Source organism: Dermacentor variabilis, chromosome 8 (assembly GCF_050947875.1).
Source record: "Dermacentor variabilis isolate Ectoservices chromosome 8, ASM5094787v1, whole genome shotgun sequence".
In the NCBI taxonomy this organism is placed as follows: Eukaryota; Metazoa; Arthropoda; class Arachnida; order Ixodida; family Ixodidae; genus Dermacentor; species Dermacentor variabilis.
Genome location: NC_134575.1, coordinates 23,618,350 through 23,638,409, shown reverse-complemented (window position 1 = coordinate 23,638,409; position 20,060 = coordinate 23,618,350). Strand labels below are relative to the sequence as shown.

Sequence of the window (20,060 nt, the reverse complement as noted above, 5' to 3'; positions counted from 1 at the left end):
AGTTAGGTGGGTGGATGAGATTAAGAAGTTTGCAGGGACAACATGGCCACAATTAGCACATGACCGGGGTATTTGGAGAAGTATGGGAGAGGCCTTTGCCCTGCAGTGGGCGTAACCAGGATGATGATGATGATGATGATGATGATGATGATGATGATGATGATGACTTCCCCCACGCAGGGTAGCCAACCGGAACTATACCTCTGGTTAACCTCCCTGTCTTTCTTTGCATCCTTTCTCTTTCCCTGGCACCAAATAGAGGTAAAGAAACGAGCATCCCGTGTAGGTTCATAAACTGTCACATACGGGAAAAATCATCATGACTTTAAAGTGAGACAAAAATTACGTTCCACCACTTGTAAAACCCTATTCACAAGAAACTAACCTGGCCACTTTCCACAAGAAGATTGAGCAGATCGTTGGCAGCTTCTTTTTTATTCATAGCGACGGAGCCTTGATACAAATATTTTCTTTGCCGATACGGGACACATATCTAGAACGCCAAGGTTACCACCAGGTGTCTGCAGCTGCTGGTCAGTGTCAGGTTTAATCTCTCATATAAAGAGGCTGGAAAGATTACAGAGCTGCAGCTGTCTCGTCTGTTTTATGCGGATTACATTGTGTTTCTTGCCGACCGACAAACTTATATGCAGCATCTGGCTAATATCTGTGTACTGTATAGATAACATGTCAGGATTGAAATTTGACGCTAAAAATATGTTCTCGCGGTATTAAATGAAAACAGTGAACAGACAGGGTCAGTTCAGGGCCAGGAAATATTTAAGAGATTACAAATGCCTCGGGGTATAGATAAATGAGGACAACAGATATATGGAAACACCAGAAAAGATAATAATAAAAATGCGAAGATAAATGCGGCCTTAATGAAGCAGAGATTTCTATGGGGGTTACAATGGTACAAGGTGCTCCGTGGTCTGTGGAAAGGTGCAGTGTTTCCGGGACTTACATTTGGAAATTGGGTTGTTAATGAGCTTGAAGTAAGGGGCACAATCAGGACTCGATTGCAAACAAAGGTCAGTGGGACGGCTCGCATTGGGCGCTAACGGGAAAACTACAAATGACGCTGTACAAGGTGACATGGACTGGTCAAGCTCTGAAGCGAGGGAAACTTAGAGTAAAATTAATTTTGAAGTACGACTGAGGAGTATGAAAGAAAGTAAGTTGGTGTCGAAAGTGCTCCAGTGTTTGTAGATGAAAATATTGACCCATAGTGGAGGAAAAGAACTAGGAAGCTTACCAGTAAGTATGCGGCCAATTTAGTAGACAACCTGTCAACAAAGAACGGTAAAGGCGATGTCAGAGAGGCTGAGACAGTCTTCGGGGTGGCGGCAGTGGAAGAGAAACCGGGTGTGAGTAACTACCTAAGAGGTAAATACGAAATCGGAACAGAAAGATTTGATGATAACTTAGAGAGAAGCACTTTACTTTTCGAAGCAAGCTCAGGATGCCTTAGAACGCGTACTTATAAAACGAGGTACACCAAGAAAGAGGAAGCATTGGCTGACAGCGGTAAAGCTAGGGAAACGATGAAATATATTTTATTAGAACGTGAAGATATCTACCCGGCTGTCGATTTAGGCTTCGTTGGCCCCTCTGATGCTCTTGTGTTCAGGAATAGCAGGGCGAAAGCAAACATGTCCGCAACAGTAATTAGGAAAAGGCGATTGGATGTTTGGTGGCAGAAAAGCCGGGAGACCACAAACAACGGGAAAGTACAAAAACGAAGTTCCCAGTAATGGCATAGAAAATTTTATGCTTGTCATTTGTTTCTGTAAAGAAAATCTAATAATATCCTATTACATTCGGCAAAAGAAGAAAGAGCTTAATGGTGCAAGCCACCACCACATTTCAAAGGGGACCACATAGCTAGCATCCATCCATTCATACGCGCTTTTGGCCATCGATAAAGAATGTGCTTTAAGAAACGCGCCAACTACCACAAAGTTTATGCTTTCTCTAGACCAGGTACGTCGTAGAGCATTTTGCACGCTGGGCATTGCCTTGTCCCATGGGTAACATCCCACCTTGGGCTATTAAAAAATGTATTGTACAGACAGCCAGCGCCAACTACCCGTGCGATGAGAAAACGCGTAGTTGGGAACTCTAATCATTTTGACAACTTTGGGTACACCGAAACACCTTACAAGAAAATTTGACAGCATTAGCTTTCAAAACTTATCTATTCCACTGTTTGAGTCCTTTGTCACAGTTATAATAATTGTTATTTGGTACAAAGGGTCGGCGAACAAAAAAGGAATCACGCGAACCTCCTTGGGAGTTGGGAAAGCATGCGCATTCATTGTGCCACTTGCTCATCTTCACGCAGACTGTTTTATTGTCAATGTTAATTATGGAACTTGATCCGTCCAGTATAAACACTTGTCAACCCTTATCGGTCCTTATCAACCTTACCTGAGCAAATGCGACTCTTATCAACCCTTATAGCTTGTTATCAGCTTTATCGGACTTGATCCGGGCCCCAAACCTGATCGGTCAATATCGCCTTTATCGCAATCGATCCAATCCTTATCAACCCTTATCTGTCCTTATTAACCTTATCAGACATGATCCGACCCTTATCAACCCTTATCGGTCCTTAATTTATCAACCATATCGAACTTGATCCGACCCTTATGAACCGTTATCTGTGCTTATTGAGCTTATCAGAATCGCTCCTACTATTATAAGCACTTTTCGCTCTTCAGCACCTTATCCATCCGCGTCGAATGATTATCAACCATGATGAGACCCATATAACCCTTCATCCATCATTATTATCCTTATGAACTGATTGATTGCTATCTGTCTGTGTTGCGTGACGTGAAGTGCATGAGCATCCCGCAAGGCGCATCCCCCGACGACCTAAACGCATCGGGAATGTGGCGTCTTTGGCATAAATGTTTTGCAAAATCGTCATTTTCCTTATGTCTACAATGCCCCAAGTCGGCTCTAGATGAGGTCCTATAAAGATGGGTTTTATTCCACCATCACCAAATCTTTCAACAAAGCCTTCGTAGAAACTGCTCTCTTTTGACGTTTGTATTGTACCGTCGGAACAACATATTCATATGGTTCAGATATATTCACCTTCTGCAAGTGTGGGTGTTTAGACCACTGGGTAAGAAACTCCGCTTCAGATCGTAGAGACGCAGTGTCTAAAGTCACAACCACCAACGTTTTTCTTTCAATTTTTTTATACATTAATTTCTTAATAGCGGATCGTCTTACGTGAAAGACGGACGGATGGACGGGTTCTCTCATTGGGTAGGCATAGAAATGCTCGCGGGTTTGAAACCTTCATTGGTTCTTACCAGCTATCTGATCTTACCTTTTAAATTTGAGGAGTTTTGGCATAGAACCAAAGCACCCTTTCTACACACACGAAAGTGAGAAGAAGAAAAAAGATGTCTGAATGTAGAAAATCATTACCACTAAAACCTCCAATGCTGTGCGTATGCAGCGCAAATCGACATGACACAAACAAGAACAAACGGTGTAGATGGGCACTCGTTTGTGTTCCTTGAGTTATTTGCACTGTACAAACTAAGTTTTCGAGAAAACATGTACCAACCAACCCGTCAACGAATCTTTTGGGAACAAATTCCCTATAACTCTATAGAAGTGATTTGGCAGCACTTGTACGAGCTCAGCCGTTTTAATATCGCTGGTATTCGGTGTTTTAATTTAACGTTCGTGTATTTCAGTCCCACATTACGCTCTATCACTGTACATGGAGTATGACAGGGTATGCTGCAATCATGCCTATTGTACATTGCTTGGAGCTCCTTCAAAGAGGTGGCTTTCTTTGTCTACTTCGCACAATTTTGATAGTTAGGCGGACGATCTTCTCGCATGGTAGAGCGGAGAGGGTAAGCAGGGTAAGGAGGAGGACATTAAAGAGCGGAGAAGGAAGCACAGTAGCGGAAGAGAAGTGAAAGGGGTGCGGCGATCGGATGAAGCAGGCGACAGTAGCCGCGCTTGGCGTGACGTCACCGAGATCACGTGAGGCCCGCACCCCATGTTAGACGGATAGCACTTACGGCGTTAGACTTCTTGCCGACTGACCGATTGACCAGCACATGATGGTCGATACGACGTTCACACTGAACCGTTTAGAGAAATGCACTCTGTCGTTTCACGTGCGAAAACCGCGATCCTGATTAGGTGGTACGCCGGAGTGGGGCACTCCCGAATGATTTCATACCCTGCCGTTTTTCTTTAGACTATACATATCTTTCTTTTATACGGCTGTGCAAGTTAGCGTCAACCTGCTAACCCTTGAACGGGATTACTCGATGAGACGGGTATTACCTGCTCACGAAATTAGTATGCCTACCCGTCTGATTAATCAAATCGCTATACTTAAATTTGTAACTAATTACATTACGGCACGCATCGGAATTCACGAACTGTGTAGCAGAGAAGTTCTCAAAGCGTGTCCACTTGGAACTTATTCGTAGGGCAACAGTTTGAGATATAATTCATTTCCAAAGTGTGCGAGAATCGAAGTACACTGGCGTCCTACTTACTGTCGTTTGTGCTTCAGTGCATTAAATGACGTTTTAATAAAAAAAGAAAGAAAGATGTAAGTAGAAAAAATGGATTTTGCCTGAAAATTTGACTGCGCCTATCTCGAGAGCACTGCCTTCCTCAGCATATCAACTGCTTCAATTCTCGGTATGTGGCGTCATATATTTAGTAAAGAACTCAATTTTACAAGTACTGTTAATTAGTCCAATAATTTTTTTCCTTTTAAGTTCGGCCTAGAAAAACACCCCACCTATTAACTATATAGCGAATCTCTTCGCGCGGTTTGACTATCAAGGAGTAGAACCAGGGGCATTACATTGAAACGTGCGCGGTAGAACAGAATGAAGTGAGGGTTCAAGCGTAAAAGTTCCTACTCCATTCAGCTCGTCATCCACCACAGATTTACGCGTACAGGAACCAACAGCACCGAAGCTGTTCCAAATCGGGATACCACCACCAGAAAAGCGAGATGTCGCGTGTTTCGCCTGCGACGTGGCGTAATCTTCCCGGAAATCAATGCAGCGGGCTCGAGGCAACCGAACGACCCTTCTAAAGGTATTCCTTGAAGCGAAATTCTGTTTTTTTTTTCTTCTTTAATTCAGGAAAGGGCCTGGCACGTGGTAAAAAGAAAGGTATATTTTCGACGTTCACTCAGCTGACTCTTTACTACGTTTTTATTTTTCTCTCTTTCTTTCTCTCTATTTTTTTACAGCAATAAAGTTGTGCTTGAAGGTAGCTATATAAAGGTCATGCCACAGCAAGTACCTAATTTGTCAATACGAGGCGCCGCCATGATGGATAAGTCATCGAGTAACCCAAAAATGGACAAAGAGAGGTATATACAGATACAGTCTTGTACCTCGACAGCCGGTATACATTCGCGCTTAGTTAAGTAGTCGCAGAAAGCATAAATCTATACAAAATTACACATTACATTTACCTTTCGAAGTTCAAATATTCCTGCGAACAATTTAGACACAGGCGGTTTTGCATATCGCACCCATTCCAATGCGACCGCCGTGGCCGGTATTCGATTCCGCGACCTCTCGCTTAGAAGCGCAACACCACAGCCACTAAGCAACCATGGCGGGTAACCGCACTTGTTCTCTGCCAGTTCGCATAGGTATTGCGTATTGACTCCGACGTTCATGATGCAAAGACCAAAAATTGAAGCTCACACGTGCTCTACTGTCAAATCACATTGTCTGTTACGTAATTAAACTATGGTACATCGAGCTTCTAGGCTCGTTATAGCCGTCTAGGCGCACGTAATTTTTTTTGTTAGCACCCGCGTTCGTCCTTCCGACTACAGCACACCCACCGTCACAGTCACCTGAGTTCGTTGCGTGCTCGACCTGTGCTTTAGAAATAAAACTCCCAGATGCCGTACGCCGTTGTCAAAGTGGCACGTAGTAGTGACATGACAGGACAACAAATTTATTTGAGTCCTGAGGGTCTGAGATCTTCGGGAGCCAAAGCCGAAGGCTCCCGGAGATCAAGTCGGTGGCTCTGCCCACGATGGGACCGGGAGACTAAGTGCCGCCGCAATGTCGTGCGCCCTCCGGACAGCCTGGAGTTGAATGTGGAGATTGCTGCTCTTGAGAGATTCCTCCCACTGTTCTTTCGTGATGGGTGAAGAGGCGTTAAGAGCTGGGCACAGCCAGAGCATGTGTTCAAAAGAGCATGAGTCTCGTCACTGCATTTTTTTTTCTTCTTGTCTGTAAATGCAGTTGGTTAACTGCGCCAGCACAACTTAGGGGTGGTTCCAGAGTTATGCCAGACAGCAGAGAACATACGCCGTCGAGAAAGATACGCGTGAAGGCTTTATCGTGAACGTAGCACGCGCAGACTGATATACCTTTCGAGCCTTATCGGAGGAATTAGGAAGAACCCCATGAACCTGAGGTTGTGCGCCCTACATACGAGTTGATAGCCGTTATACAACTAACGTTTCTTTTTTTTTTCTTTGCGGCCACGCCTAGTTATAAACGGTCGACAACTACCCACCAGTAAGCAGGCGTTCGATTGTGCGCCTGCACGCAAACTAATCCCCTTTAGAATGGCGGTGCGTTGGCGTCGGTATAATTGCCTGGGCCACGTTAAGACGACGCGATCACGGCCGCTTTGAAAGGATTTTTTCTTCCCCCCGGCGCAGTCGCGACTGTTCGAGGCATTCAAATGCCGCTACCTCGAGAACCTCGCTGACCTAGATATGAAATTTATGGTTATTTCAAAACGTTGCTGCGTCCATGGCTTGTCAGGCGCGCACGTTTGTCTATACGCCATATAAGAGAGGCACGGGGGCGTGGAATTAACGCCGCGATCAACAGTATGGGCTGTCCAGCATAATGCGCTTTTCCCACTAGAGTTGCTGCTGGTGTAGAGTAGCCAGCCGGAGATTAGTCTGGTTAACCTCCCTGCCTTCTGCTTTTCTCTGTCCTTCCTAGAGTTGCTGCTTTCTTTTTCGTAGTGATTGGCTACTTAGAAAGGCTAAGCCCGTAAGAAAAAAAAACACAAGCCATGTTCTCTTATTGGTTTACGTTTAAGGGAGTGCAATCACCACGGTTGCTAAGCGATCATGTCATCTTGCTGCGTAGCACGAGGTTGCGGGTTTGACTCCCAGTGCGGGGAGGGCGGGATTTGGATTTAAGCAGAAAACAAAAAACACTCGCGTACTCAGACTTAGATGTGCGTTACAGAACTCTTGGTGGACGAAATTATTCCGCACTCTCTAATTACTGCGTCTGCCATGGTCCCCAAGCATTTGCGTTGGGACGTTGTATATCATGAATCAGTAAATCAGATCGCGACCGCTTGAAGTTGTACTGGAAACGCTTGAAGCAGATTGGAACGGGCGCCATCGCTAGTGACCAACCCTAAGCCCTGTCGAGGCATTGCAGGTTGCTCACGAGTGAACGACAGAGAACAGGTTTTGTCTTTTTTTTTCGTTTTGGGAAAACGCACCCCGTCATAACCCGAACAATTTATTTTGAACACAATCTTGGTCGCTTGCTGTGACTTGTGAAGCGAAGCTTTTTGGCAATGGAATCCATGGGAATCCACCACAAGGGAGGAGGTGATCGCATGAGATCCTGATGTGGTGAAACCTGTAAAACAAAAAGATACGAGAGAACAGTCAGAATGACGCACTATTGGTGGAGCAACGGCACCGCAATTTAATACAGGAAGCTTTCAATAACGTTGTCCTAAAGAATTAAGCACCAGCCGAAGATGGTACTCCCGCTCGAAGTATTGCAATAGAGATGATAATACACATTTTCATGAGTAACTTCTTCGCCCTCGTTTCTCAAAACGTTCCCACTGCGTGTGTGGGTGAGAGGCAGGGCCCGTATTCACAAAAAGCACTTGTGATAGAATTCTTCGTAAGAAAATATCAGCGAGTCCTGCTGCCGCTCGTTTTATCAAAGGCAGCCGACCAACAACAAACAGCGCTTACTAATGAAAAGCTTTGTGAAATCGGCCCTGGTTCCCTACAAAAGTCCAGCATTTTCAATGAGGCAGCTCCGTACGTCATAGACATAACGGAATTTCTTTGAGGATTTGGCTTTTTCTTTTTTCGCTGGCATTATGTTCACGACTGCATTGCTCCGTATGTTTCGTTGCAGCAGGATGCAGCAGAATGTATTCGGCATGACTTCAGCGTTAAAGCCTTCGTAATTTTGCAGTCATGTACATGCCAAACAAAAATTAGAAGTGGGTATGCGGGGGTGCGACCATGAAAACCGAGTACGCTCTCAAAAGTGTGTTTATTACTTCCATCCTAGCTCAATCTGTGCTCAGTGAACTTCCCCATGGTACTGTTCAAATTAGAGCATATAACGTGATGCTCTCGAACCTTCCCAAACACACCTCCGAACTCTTCGTCACGTTGCTTTGACTGTCCTCAGTGAATAAAAGTGCGCTGGTCTAAGTATGGACAGTTATTCGAAAAGTATCTAATCAGAACCTGCAGCAAAGATGCTCACCGCTTAGTACTTCTTGAAGCCAACGCCGTAGCCGAGACCATGGCCGTATCCGAGACCGTGGCCGTATCCGAGACCAACGCCGTAGCCGAGACCGTGACCATAGCCGAGACCGTGACCGTAGCCGAGACCAACACCGTAAGCAACAGGAGCAGCAGCCACAGCGACAGGGGCGGCGTGGACGACGGGGCGGGCGACGGCCACTGGGGCAGCCACAGCCACGGGGCGGGCCACGGCGACAGCGGGGGCGGCAGCGACGGCGAGACCAGCTCCGTAGCCGAGACCGTGACCATAGCCGAGACCGCCACCGTAGCCGAATCCTCCGTATCCGTAGCCGAGGCCGACGGGGGCGGCAGCTACCACAGCGGGACGAGCAACGGCCACAGGAGCGGCCACAGCCACGGGGCGAGCGACGGCCACTGGGGCAGCCACGGCCACGGGACGAGCGACAGCGACGGGGGCGGCAGCGACGGCTACGCCATGGCCGTAGCCGAAGCCGCCGTAGCCGAGGCCGCCGTAGCCGCCGTAGCCGCCGTAGCCACCATATCCACCATATCCACCGACGAAGCCGGCTGATGCGGCGGAGACGAGACCGAGAAGTACGATCTACCGTGCAAGGACACAAGAGCGGATGTTCAGAAATGGTGTCGAGCCACGAACTGAGATGCACAATGGGAACTCGTCTTGGAAATGATATTCGTGCGAACAGAAACGGCACCGACCTTTACTGCAAGCCCTGTTATCCTATATAGCTATCAGGTTCTTGCGTTATGGTGCGGCTAGTACTGACTGACTCCCGTCATAACTCGCCATGCGGAAAGGTATTTAATAGCCAGTGCAGACATCTACTGCATGGTCCGAAGGCATTGCGTTAAGGGTATAGACAGAACGCAGTTTCCAATTACACATTTTGAATTTCGGCTTTAATTACATATGTGAGAAGCAGCAACGGTGAAGTTGCAGTGTTTGTTGATACGAGTAGCATGTTTTTGGTTATGCTGGGCATGTCTTGTAATTTCTTGGTAACTATACAGTGGCCCACAAAAACACCGACATTCATGTGCTCTCTGAGTACTACATGCCAAGATACAGCTAACGGCCACGTAGTCGGAAGCAAGAAAGCAATGTAACGTAGTGCATAAAATACAAAACAACTTCGAAACCTTTGCTGCATAGATTGTTCCTTGCCACTACAAATATTCTCCTCCAACATTCTTTCTAATGACAGCGCTATCGCATCGATACTGCTTAAAAACAGTGCTCATACTCCTAATCAATTAATTGAGAATATTAATTACTTTGACCACAAGCTTGCTACAACGAGGAACCTAACTCCATGTTGGATTGACCACTTGGGCTGCACCGATTAAGCTTATATACATTATGCATCACGTATAGTTCCGAACTCAAAAGGCTCTTGGTGAGCTCGAATTAGAGTATTGATTTAAAGTACTATAAGAAAGAAACTTCATTTTATAATGCATAGATCTCACGTCCAATGATCTGAGCCGACATTTGCTATGCGAGCATTCTTTCCAAAGGATGCTTCAAAATTTGTGCCCTGTGAGTACTCGAAGTTGAGCCGGAATCTCATTGTAAGCACTGCTTCATTACAATTTAGCAGATATCAGTTAGTTTTATGAAACCAAGAGGCAATGAGTCTGTTATTCTTATAGCGAGAATTTGTCGAACAGCTATTTGTCGAACAAACGTATGTGAATAATTGTCGAATTAATTACGTTCGTCCTCTGTACAGTGCTAGCCGCTTCCAATTCAAGAAGCAGCCGGCTTCCTTGTCTTGTAGGCAAAACTCGTAAGGTTCAATACCATGCACTGTAAGACCGTGGTGTGTTCGTATATCGCATGATGCATTATGCGTTGATGTTCGCATCCATGCGCATTTGCGTTCCACGATCCAGTAAATACTGGTAGCTCGAACAACCGAGAACACGTAAGCACCTTGGAAGTTGCCCACTACATCGCGTAGAAAAATAATATACATAAGCTAAGTATAAAACATCAGTTTCTAGGTACCCCTTATTCCTGCACTCTTTACTTTTCCATAAAGCACTATTTTATCCAACACAGTTCTGCTCGAACGCCTGTCGAAATTTTCTTTACATCCCATTAGTACACCTTGAAACTTTCGCAATTCTTCTGCTATGGTTTCCATCTCACACGGTTTTGACTATGCTTCACGTTGCTTACTCTAGCACTGTAAACCTAAGTCCACGTTGTCCGTTGCCGGCTGGGCCCCCTAACAGCCTGCGAGTACCGGTACTTGATTCTAGCTACAACTTCGACTGTGAGGCGTCATCCGCGGTACAGAAAAGCCACTAGTTCCAAACGGCCCAAGAACGTCCTCATATACAGAGATGTGCTTCACAAGTGTCTGTAAACATTTTCAATTAAAGGTGCCCCCATTAAGGGTTCCCGCAAGTACTCGAAGTCGAGCCCGAACGGTTCTTGGTTGAACCTTTGCTGTCCCCCCCCCTCCTTCCCCCTGTACCCTTTATCCTTGCGCTGAAAAACTAATTCATAACCACCGGCTAAAAATCCACGTGGGCCGTCGCCCGGCAGACCCACCGAGCCGTCCGAGAGTTGAGGCATTCGATACTTACAACGGCGTTCATGGTGAGATGTTGTCCGTGAGACAAAGAGACCAAGAGTGCCCAACGAACGGCGGGGACCGGCTTTTATACACTAAGAGGAAAGCACCCTGGAGCCTCTCGAGCAAGGAAAGGACAAAAGATATAATAAAAAAAAAACGAAGAGAGAAGCCGCTGCTGCCGGCGTTATGGCGTCTCCTGGCGCCACCAGCCAATGATCTGACCGGGGCATCGCAGGCTGCGTCGGTCGTCATTTCTAGGGGCGTGCCTCGCGGTAGTACCGTTTGCACTCCGTCCTGCACTTTCGCCACCACCGTGCCGTCTTCATCAAGGACCTGCGAAAGCAGGCTCCCAAAAGCGAGAGAGATAGGGGGGGGGGGGGCACTTCTTTTTCCTATCCGCGGCATGCCTCCGAGCGCTGTGACCGACGAGGTGTTCCACAAAACAGCAGCAGCAGCAGCAGCAGCAGCAGACGCCAGGAGTCTTCCTCCTCTCAACCGGTCCGCCGAGCGAACGACAGACGAAACCGAGGAGCTTTGGCGTTCCCCCCATTGTGCAGCCTGTCTCTCTTCTGGGAGAGGAGGTTTGTTAACATAAATTGGGAGGCATGGCAGAGGGCATTGCGATAGGCAGGCAACAGCCAAACCCACTCCGCTACTGCCACACCATCAAGCACCACCATACCGGCCTTGCAAGGATAGCCTCGACACAGACAATGCCGCGAGCTTCGCTCTGCTTAACGTGTATGAAAGGAGCGTTGTGCCTAATAGGCAGGGAGTGGTGTATATCTCCGTACGTGTGCCGATTCGATGCCAGGAATCGTTTACAAATGCAGGTTCTCGCAATGTAATGTAATAGTTGAGAGATCTATACGCTCGTGCGTAGGCTGTACACTGTCGCTATCAAAACTTTAGGTGTCTATGGTTTCCGCGAAAGTGTTTAGCTTTTTCCGTGATATATGGCCATATAGCCAACACAGAGTATACGGCAAGTATAGGCCGGCAGGCGGCAAATCTCAGCCCCAGGCTGCCCACGAAGGCTCTAAAAAAATTGAGCCTTTCTTTTTGTCCTATCTTTAGGCCTGTAAATTTTGGGAGCTGATTTAATGTTATGTACGCATTTGTATAAATGTGCGCACAATATTAGAAGTTTGGGGGATGAGCCGATTGCGAAGGAAGCCGGGCCCGTATTCACAAGAACTCTTATGCCAGATCTGTCCGCAAGAGAAAATGAGACAACATACTTTTTTGGCACTTTCATTTGAGCGTACAGCTTGGAACTATAGGCGGCATGCTATATATGGAGATTGAGGCCTACGAAAGTGCTGCATTTAAATTGCCGGCTGAATACTCGGGCATCAGAAATTGCTTGAAGTTTTCCACAGCTAAGACATTCCAACAATTTCGGGGAGCAGATGGCGCACTATGGTGAATAACTTAAACGTGAGAACATAGTACCGACGCCTTACCCGCCGTGGTTGCTCAGTGGCTATGGTGTTGGACTGCTGAGCACGAGGTCGCGGGTTCAAATCCCGTCCACGGCGGCCGCATTTCGAAGGGGACGAAATGCGAAAACACATGTGTACTTAGATTTAGGCGCACGGTAAAGAATCCCAGGTGGTCGAAATTTCCGGAGTCCTCCACTACTGCGTGCCTCATAATCAGAAAGTCGTTTTGGCACGTAAAGCTCCATAATTTAATTTTAATAGTACCCACGCCTATGGCATTTCAATGTTGGATTTAGCAAAATGAGCATGATATGGTTTATACTTGCTATGTTAGCTAGCATCAAGTCTATTTGCAGATGACTGCTTAATTTATATAGAAATAAGCAACGCAAATGGCCAGCAAGCGCTTAATGGCTCTCTTGCAGACGTCAGTTATTTGTGCACTAGATTGAAAAATGAAAATAAATCGAAACAAAACCGTTGCTTCACGAGTGGCAAGAATAAAATATTCCTCACCTACAAATAAACTCTAGGCTGTACACCTCTGTCTACAGTCGACGCAGTGGAGAAATTAGGCGCAACCAATATAAAACAACCTAAAATAAAGAAGCCATATTGAAAAAAAAATTCTCAACAGTGGGAAAGAAACTATAGGTACCTACGACGGAATTCGAAGCTTGCTTGCATCCCCGTTACGCTAACGTCATATGTCACGTAAGTGCTGCCAATTTTGGAGTATGCAAATATTGCATGGAACCCCCATGAAACTGTGCTGATAAAAACGCTATATATATATGTATATATATGCAAAGGGGAGAAAGGCAGGGAGGCTAACCAGAGTAAAAGCATCCGGTTTGCTACCCTGAACTAGGAGAAGAGAAAGGGGAAGTTAAGACGGAAAGAAGAGTGGGGACAAGAGGAAAGGCGTGAAAAAAAAAAGTGCTAGAAATTGTGCAGAGGCAAGCGGCTACGCATTTTCTTTCAAAACGCTCTTCGGCTGAGTCAGTAACGGAAATGTTACGCCTGCAGGTACTTCCCACATCAGCCAAACTGTCCAGGATAAAATTATGCTTTTTGCTGACAAAAATAAAATAAACAACATTGAAATAACAAAGCATTTTACAGCGCGCCGAGGAAGAATCCTCAGAGAAATAAATGAATGAATACGCGTACGAAGTACCCCAGCAACGTGTTCAATGTATATGCAAATTCATTTTTACCAAAAAAACAACTCGGCTATTGGAACACAGCGCCATTTTCAGTGCATCGTTGTAATTCAGTAGAAAATTTTGAGGACGGGCTTGAATATTTTTCGCAGTCTGGTTTACACTGTTGACATTTATTTTCCCCGTGTAATATATCAAGCTTGATGTGCTGATTGTTCTGAGGCATTGTACTGCAGGGGGGGCGGGGGGAGGGGGCTATTCTGCAAGAGTCATCCTGGTGGACTGTCCATTTCAGCCACTGCTGATTGGATGCAGCTGTACGAGCGAGGAGGAGATGAGTGGCCCCAGCCCATCAGTAGCGGCCTAAATGGACGATGGTCCACGAGGTGGACTCCTGCAGAATACTTTCCCTGATCTACTGTTGTACTTGTATTGCTGTACTGCACTTGCAATATCTGGAACTTGATATTGTGTTGTTTGTATACTCCTGCATGTGTGATATGTATCGATACTTGGAATTCTTACTGTGACCCGCCACTGTAATGGCCCGATGGCCAACAGTATGCTGAAATAAATAAATAAATAAATAACTAAATAAATAAATAAGCTTTCAACCACGAGGAATTGCTTATCGCAACTCCAAGTTCGGATGAATTGTAACCTCATGCTATATAAATAAATTGAACGAGAAGAAAAGGGGCTAACCAAGGAGCCCGATTTCTTGTTGGCTTCTTACAAATAAATTGAGGATGTTTCCATTTTCTTCTTAACCGCTCATTTTTACATTCTGGCCTAATGTAGCAATGCTAGTACAAGAGTCGCCAGAGCTTACATGCGCAGGCACTCTTTATTTCTCATAAGTATTTTTTCCTGTTATATTTGATGTCTACGCAACCTTTAAACAGTGAATGTCGTGTTAGGTACGAAATTTCTTGAAGCAGCTGGCGACCCTTGAGAAAGCCGGAGTGTAAAATCATCAATAAAATGTTGTTTCTCGTTCTCTCGCCTCACCACACCGAAAGTAACGTATTGGTCCTTGTAGAAGTGCGGCAAAATGTGTATTAATGGAAAATCGTTACTGGCCCTCCTTCAGTTGATTCAAAACAGAATTGCGAGGTAAATTCTTCCCCGCAGGTCGCGAATTAAGTGATTCAAATGTGGAGAGCTTGAAACGAACGCAAGGCCTTCACCTCTGCAATATGGACACGTGTACTGCTCTTACTGCGACATTTGAATCTGTCAGCGAATCACACTGTGGCATGGTACCTGGTTATCATAGGAATACTAAAGGCACACGAGCCATTCTCGTATTGGGGGGAGGGGGGAGGTTTGGAAGGGACCAGTCATGGTGTAAAGCGACAGAACTGCTTAAATGACGCCCACAATAAACGTTTCGGTCGGCAACTTAATCAAAATTTTGTCCCTCCAAATGCGGGCATTCTCATCACTTGGCAGCCAGTCGCGTAACTTGGTTCGCCGGAATTTGCCGACGCTTTGACCTGCTCGGCTACAAATTATCTCCTTGGCGCACACGGCCGTTATCTTAGAGACACGGCGCAAACGACCACGAGAAAGCCCAGTTAAACTGTCCCGTCACGCCTCGAGCGGTACGGTGCGTGTTCTGTGTGTTCCATTAAGCGGAGTGCTACACCCCTTTCCGCGTAAGTCACACTGTAAGCGGCCACTTCCAGCGGCGGAGAAAGAGTCTGCCGCGCACTTTACCACCGTGCGCCGCTTGTAACACCTCCGGGGCAGGGTTACATTATAATCGTTTGATTAGACGGGCGCCTTTAATAATGGGCACCAGCCAGGTAGGTCAGGGGGAGTGGGGTATATATATTCATATATATTGTTTCTTGTGCGTTTCATCTCCGATCTCGTGCAGCAGCGGAGGCTGAGAGGAATGAACGAAAGTGCACGTTGGATGGAGAAGAAGGAGGAGGAGGAGGAGGAGGAGGAGGAGGTAATGTCGGGTAGGTTCGTGCAGCAGAGCAAGAGGGCGTGACTCTGACGAGGCGGGGAGTCGTGAGGTTCAAATTGCCCGTGCACATACATGGGCAGACGGATGAATACGTGCAATGCATTTCTCCCACGGAAGGGGGCCCCCCCGGAGGCAGCCATTGCCAGTCACCGGCATTCAACTGTACGTTCGCACACTGGCACAGTACAGGGCGCGGTCTTCCGACCATGTAGTGCCAGGCGGGAATACTTGCCACACGCTTGGTGCAGTTTCTACTAGTTCTAATAAAAAAAGAAGACCGATAGCGTTAACTTAACGGCCCAAGACTGTCTCGTCGAGACATGCTAATGAGTTCTGCCAGACACGTTTGCTACAGTTTCTACAACTTCGAAAAAAATACATAAATAAACAAACCGACGGTTTCGTTAACGGCCGAAGCGGGTCGCAGCGAATATGCTAAGTGCGAACCGAAAGAGGCAGACTGGATTTGGAGCCGGGTGATGTATATCTCGATTTTTAAAAAGCAAATTTGCATGCGCCAATTCAAACTCCGCCTATGCATGCGACAGTTTTGCTAGTTGCCATAGTGGAAGGTATCCGCGATGAACGCGTAGCCGTAGCTCCACCCACTGCCCGTCCAGCCGTGCGTTCTTTTCGGGCCCTGTTTAGAGGGCGGAAGGGCAGCTCACGGGCAGTGTTCAGAGAGCTTCCAGCCATAAGTTCTCGCTGTGGAACTTCGTACTTTTCGTTGTACCTGTACTCTAAGAAGGTTCCGTGCTTAGTCATCGATGAGACAGTTCTATTCAATGCAGCCGTCCTTGAAAAAAAAAAAACTGCTGATTCTCAGACACCACCTATGAAGTACGCGAGGAAGCTGTGAAGATCAAGGTGACAAAGACCCTGTGGTGGCTTAGTGGCTGTGGCGCGTTGCTTCGCTGAGCGCAAGGTCGCATGCTCGAATGTCTGCATGCTTGGCGGTCGCATTTCAATTGGGTACGTTATGCAAAAAAGACGCCTGTGTACAATGCTTTGGGGGCACGCTACAGAACCCCGGGATGTGAAAAATAATCTGGACCCCTTCTCTACGGCGTCCCTGCTAACCTAATATGCAGTTTCTGGATCCTATGAACCAAAGAATCAAGGTATTCGAAGATGACAAATGTGAGAGATAGTGTCTTGCCGTATCGAGAAGCTATGGCACCCTGGTGTCCAAAAGGCAACCTTGCGGTGAAAGGGGCACTGACTGGCGGTAGTTTGATTTATCACCACGAGTTCCTTAATCTGAACCGTTTATGACGTCACAATGTTTCGTACCGCCTCAACTAAGCGCAGGCCGAATAAGATGAACGTGAAAGAAAAAAACAACTTCCTGACCGTTCAAACATCGGATGCGCATCACGGTCTTGCCTTCTGGCGTTATTGCGCCCGCTGGGAGCAGACGTTAATCGACGCCGTTGCCACACTCAGGGATGGGTGCATAATTTTTCGCCTACTTTCGTAATGTGCTACATCCGAGCATCGCCGACGGCAAAAAGAAGGAAAGAAAGGAAGATGGATGTGATGCGCATGCCTGAAACAAGACTACGTAACACCGGTGTTTGCCCTTATACCCCAGTGACTTGAAATATGAGGCGTCCCTTCTAACGTTAGCCAAGCTGTTCAAAGACAAACAAAAGTGATTTAAAATACGCGGCGCAAGATATGATTTTAAAACGTACGGTCGTCAGAATCTAGTAGCCGTACACCATACGGCTCACAATCTTATATGGCACCATGCGTTTTTTTTATTTTTATTATTTTTTTAGTAGCTTGGCTCTAACGTTATGTGGGACACACGGTATATATTATATTGCTTCTGATGCGATATGATATGATATGCTACGATATGATATATGATATGATATGATGTACGGCCATATGTCACACTTGTGCTACGCCTGCAGCGGTCGACGCCGAAAATTATAGTGCCACGCACGTGACCTGTGTCCCCCTACTCATTGCGGCGTTCCGCCCACAGCCCGATAACTTGCGTGATCCGAGAGTGTCGAAGTTTCTTTTGTTTTTGCATTCCAAGCCACCCCACCAGAAATCCAGGTTGAAGATACGAAGTCCGTTTCCTTCGGGTCCATTTTCTTTTTCCCTGTTTCTTATTCTTTTCAGTTTCTTTCTGTTTCTTCTCTGTTCTTTCTTTTTTGGAGTGACGTTATACTGTTACATAAAGCAACGCCTTTCGAAGATGTGAGAAGAGCCGCGGAGCTTTTTTTCTTTCCTCCATCTTTCGCTTCTTCCGTCGTGTATTTATTGCACCGAGAATACCGTCCCCCCGTCCTCCCCACCCCCCTCCAGATCTCGTTTAACTGCGCAGATATGTCGCAGCGGAAATGACCCACTTTCGGAATTTTTGACGCTATCGGAGGCCGGTAAGGAACTCTCGAAGCCCTTCTGATAGACGTTCACAAAACTGCGTTTTATTTTTAGCCTTCGCTGCTAGAGTTTACAGGATGCTGTGTATTCTATCGCCATTTTTTTTTTCGCTTTACGACCCTGTCCAGAAGCCACCGCCCCTGGGCAACGTGTGAGTGGGTCCTACAGGTGTGTGTTGGAGTGAACGCGTTTCGCCCGTGCTTTTGCCCGAGTGATTCTGTCTTTATATTTGCCTTAATGTGTGCCTGTTCTTCACGCAGGCGCACGCATGCAATTCGTCGCACTTGCCAGGCTTCGAAAAATTGTCATGTGATTGCGTTGGTTGAAGACTTAGTAGCCTTTCATTGTATATTGCATTTGATCCCTGGTCTATGCATGCCTACGTATGACTTCGTGAAGCTTGCCACTGTGTGTTCCTGCCTTTCCTGCCCCATACTATCGTTGGCGCTTTCATCCACTTTTCTTTTTATATCTTCTTTCAGTCTCTTGCAATGTATTTTGTTCGTTGAGGGCTAGGTTGTTTTGCGTGTTGAAGGTATTTAGCGTGACATAGCCTCTATCAGCAGTTTTGGTAGCCCTCGTTCTTTCCCCCTCCTTGCACTCTTTACTGCGCCATCTTTCTGTCTTGATTTTGCCTTTATCCCTCAATAAACACATTAATATTACCATCACTGTTTTTGTTGATTTGAAATATCCCAAAAGTCAAGAAACATGAGCGTTTGCAGAAAAAGTTTATAACAAAATGTATCATAAATGTGAAACGAAAACTCGTTATAGGTGGATGAAAATTATTTCAAAAAGTTACAAACTATCTCAACTATCACGAAAAAAACTTAGTCAAGCTCAATAAGTACACAATGTTTGCCTATATGCGAATACATATACACGAATACATGCGAATACAAAGTAGCTTCCATCTCACAATGTTAGCGAATACTTTCATGAAAGCGTCGTAATATTCCATGGTGACTAGTGAGGCGGGAAGGTGATATCACTCGTTGGGGGTGCGTGACAGATATATATAAATATGATGCCGTCCTGCAATGTGGAACACGATCATGAACGTGATCAAATCTTTGCGACATGTATTGTGCGGGAAAAATTATTTGCAAGTCATGGTGCCGGAACAGCTTATGAAGAAAGGACAAAAACAAATATTTTACGCCGTGCAATCACCGGCAATCTGCCTGCGATCGGTCTCCTCCAGTTGGTCGCGTTTTGAAGGATCGATAGGCCATATTCTGTACGACTGCACGCAGTACAGTCCACAGAGGGAATCCCTTCGCCACGAACTCAACCAGCTGGACGACTGACTACCATTGGAAGAAGGACACCATCGACAGGACCTAACGTAACAGAAGAAGGCCGTGCAAGCACTATACTGCGCTTCTTGAGACCTACCGGCCTCTGGAACGCCCTTTGTCTGTGTGTCTGTGTGTGTGTGTGTGTGTGTGCATTTTTTCTTATTTCTTTTAAGCCCTTTCTTCTCTGCCCTCTTTCTAACCCTTATCTCCCAACCACTGTGTGGGGTAGCAAACCGGAGACTAATATCTGGTTAACCTCTCTGCCTTTCTTCTTCATCTCTCTCTCTCTCTCTTTCTTGGTAAAGTTATTATGAACAGTGTTTATGTTATTTAAAAGCGAGCCAAATCCATCACAAGTGAATTGAAGAAAAACGCAAAAATTGCGCGCTGTAGCCGCTAATTGTCATTGTCAAACGCATCTATATATATATATATATATATATATATATATATATATATATATATATATATATCTTTTGCGACACGTTCTTGCAGCTGAAATTGGCTCGTATTCGTATACCTCAGTGACCAAACGAAGCGTAGCGAGGTGTAGTTTCGAATATAACCAATCTTGACTGCTTGATTTTCGGCATTAGGCTCACGTTGAAAAAAAAAT

The 20,060-nt window shown here is 46.0% G+C and overlaps 1 protein-coding gene across 1 annotated transcript in view; it reads right to left on the bottom strand.

Moving 5' to 3' along the window:
* Positions 1-7,510: 7,510 nt before the first annotated feature.
* LOC142591322 (uncharacterized) overlaps positions 7,511-20,060 on the bottom strand; it is a 60,364-nt gene continuing 47,814 nt past the window's right edge. The window contains exons 9-10 of the mRNA XM_075703648.1: positions 8,538-9,140; positions 7,511-7,658 (exon numbers count right to left, since the gene is read on the bottom strand). Coding sequence (XP_075559763.1) covers positions 8,541-9,140 — 600 coding nt within the window. The 3' untranslated portion in view covers positions 7,511-7,658; positions 8,538-8,540. The remainder of the gene's footprint in view (positions 7,659-8,537; positions 9,141-20,060) is intronic.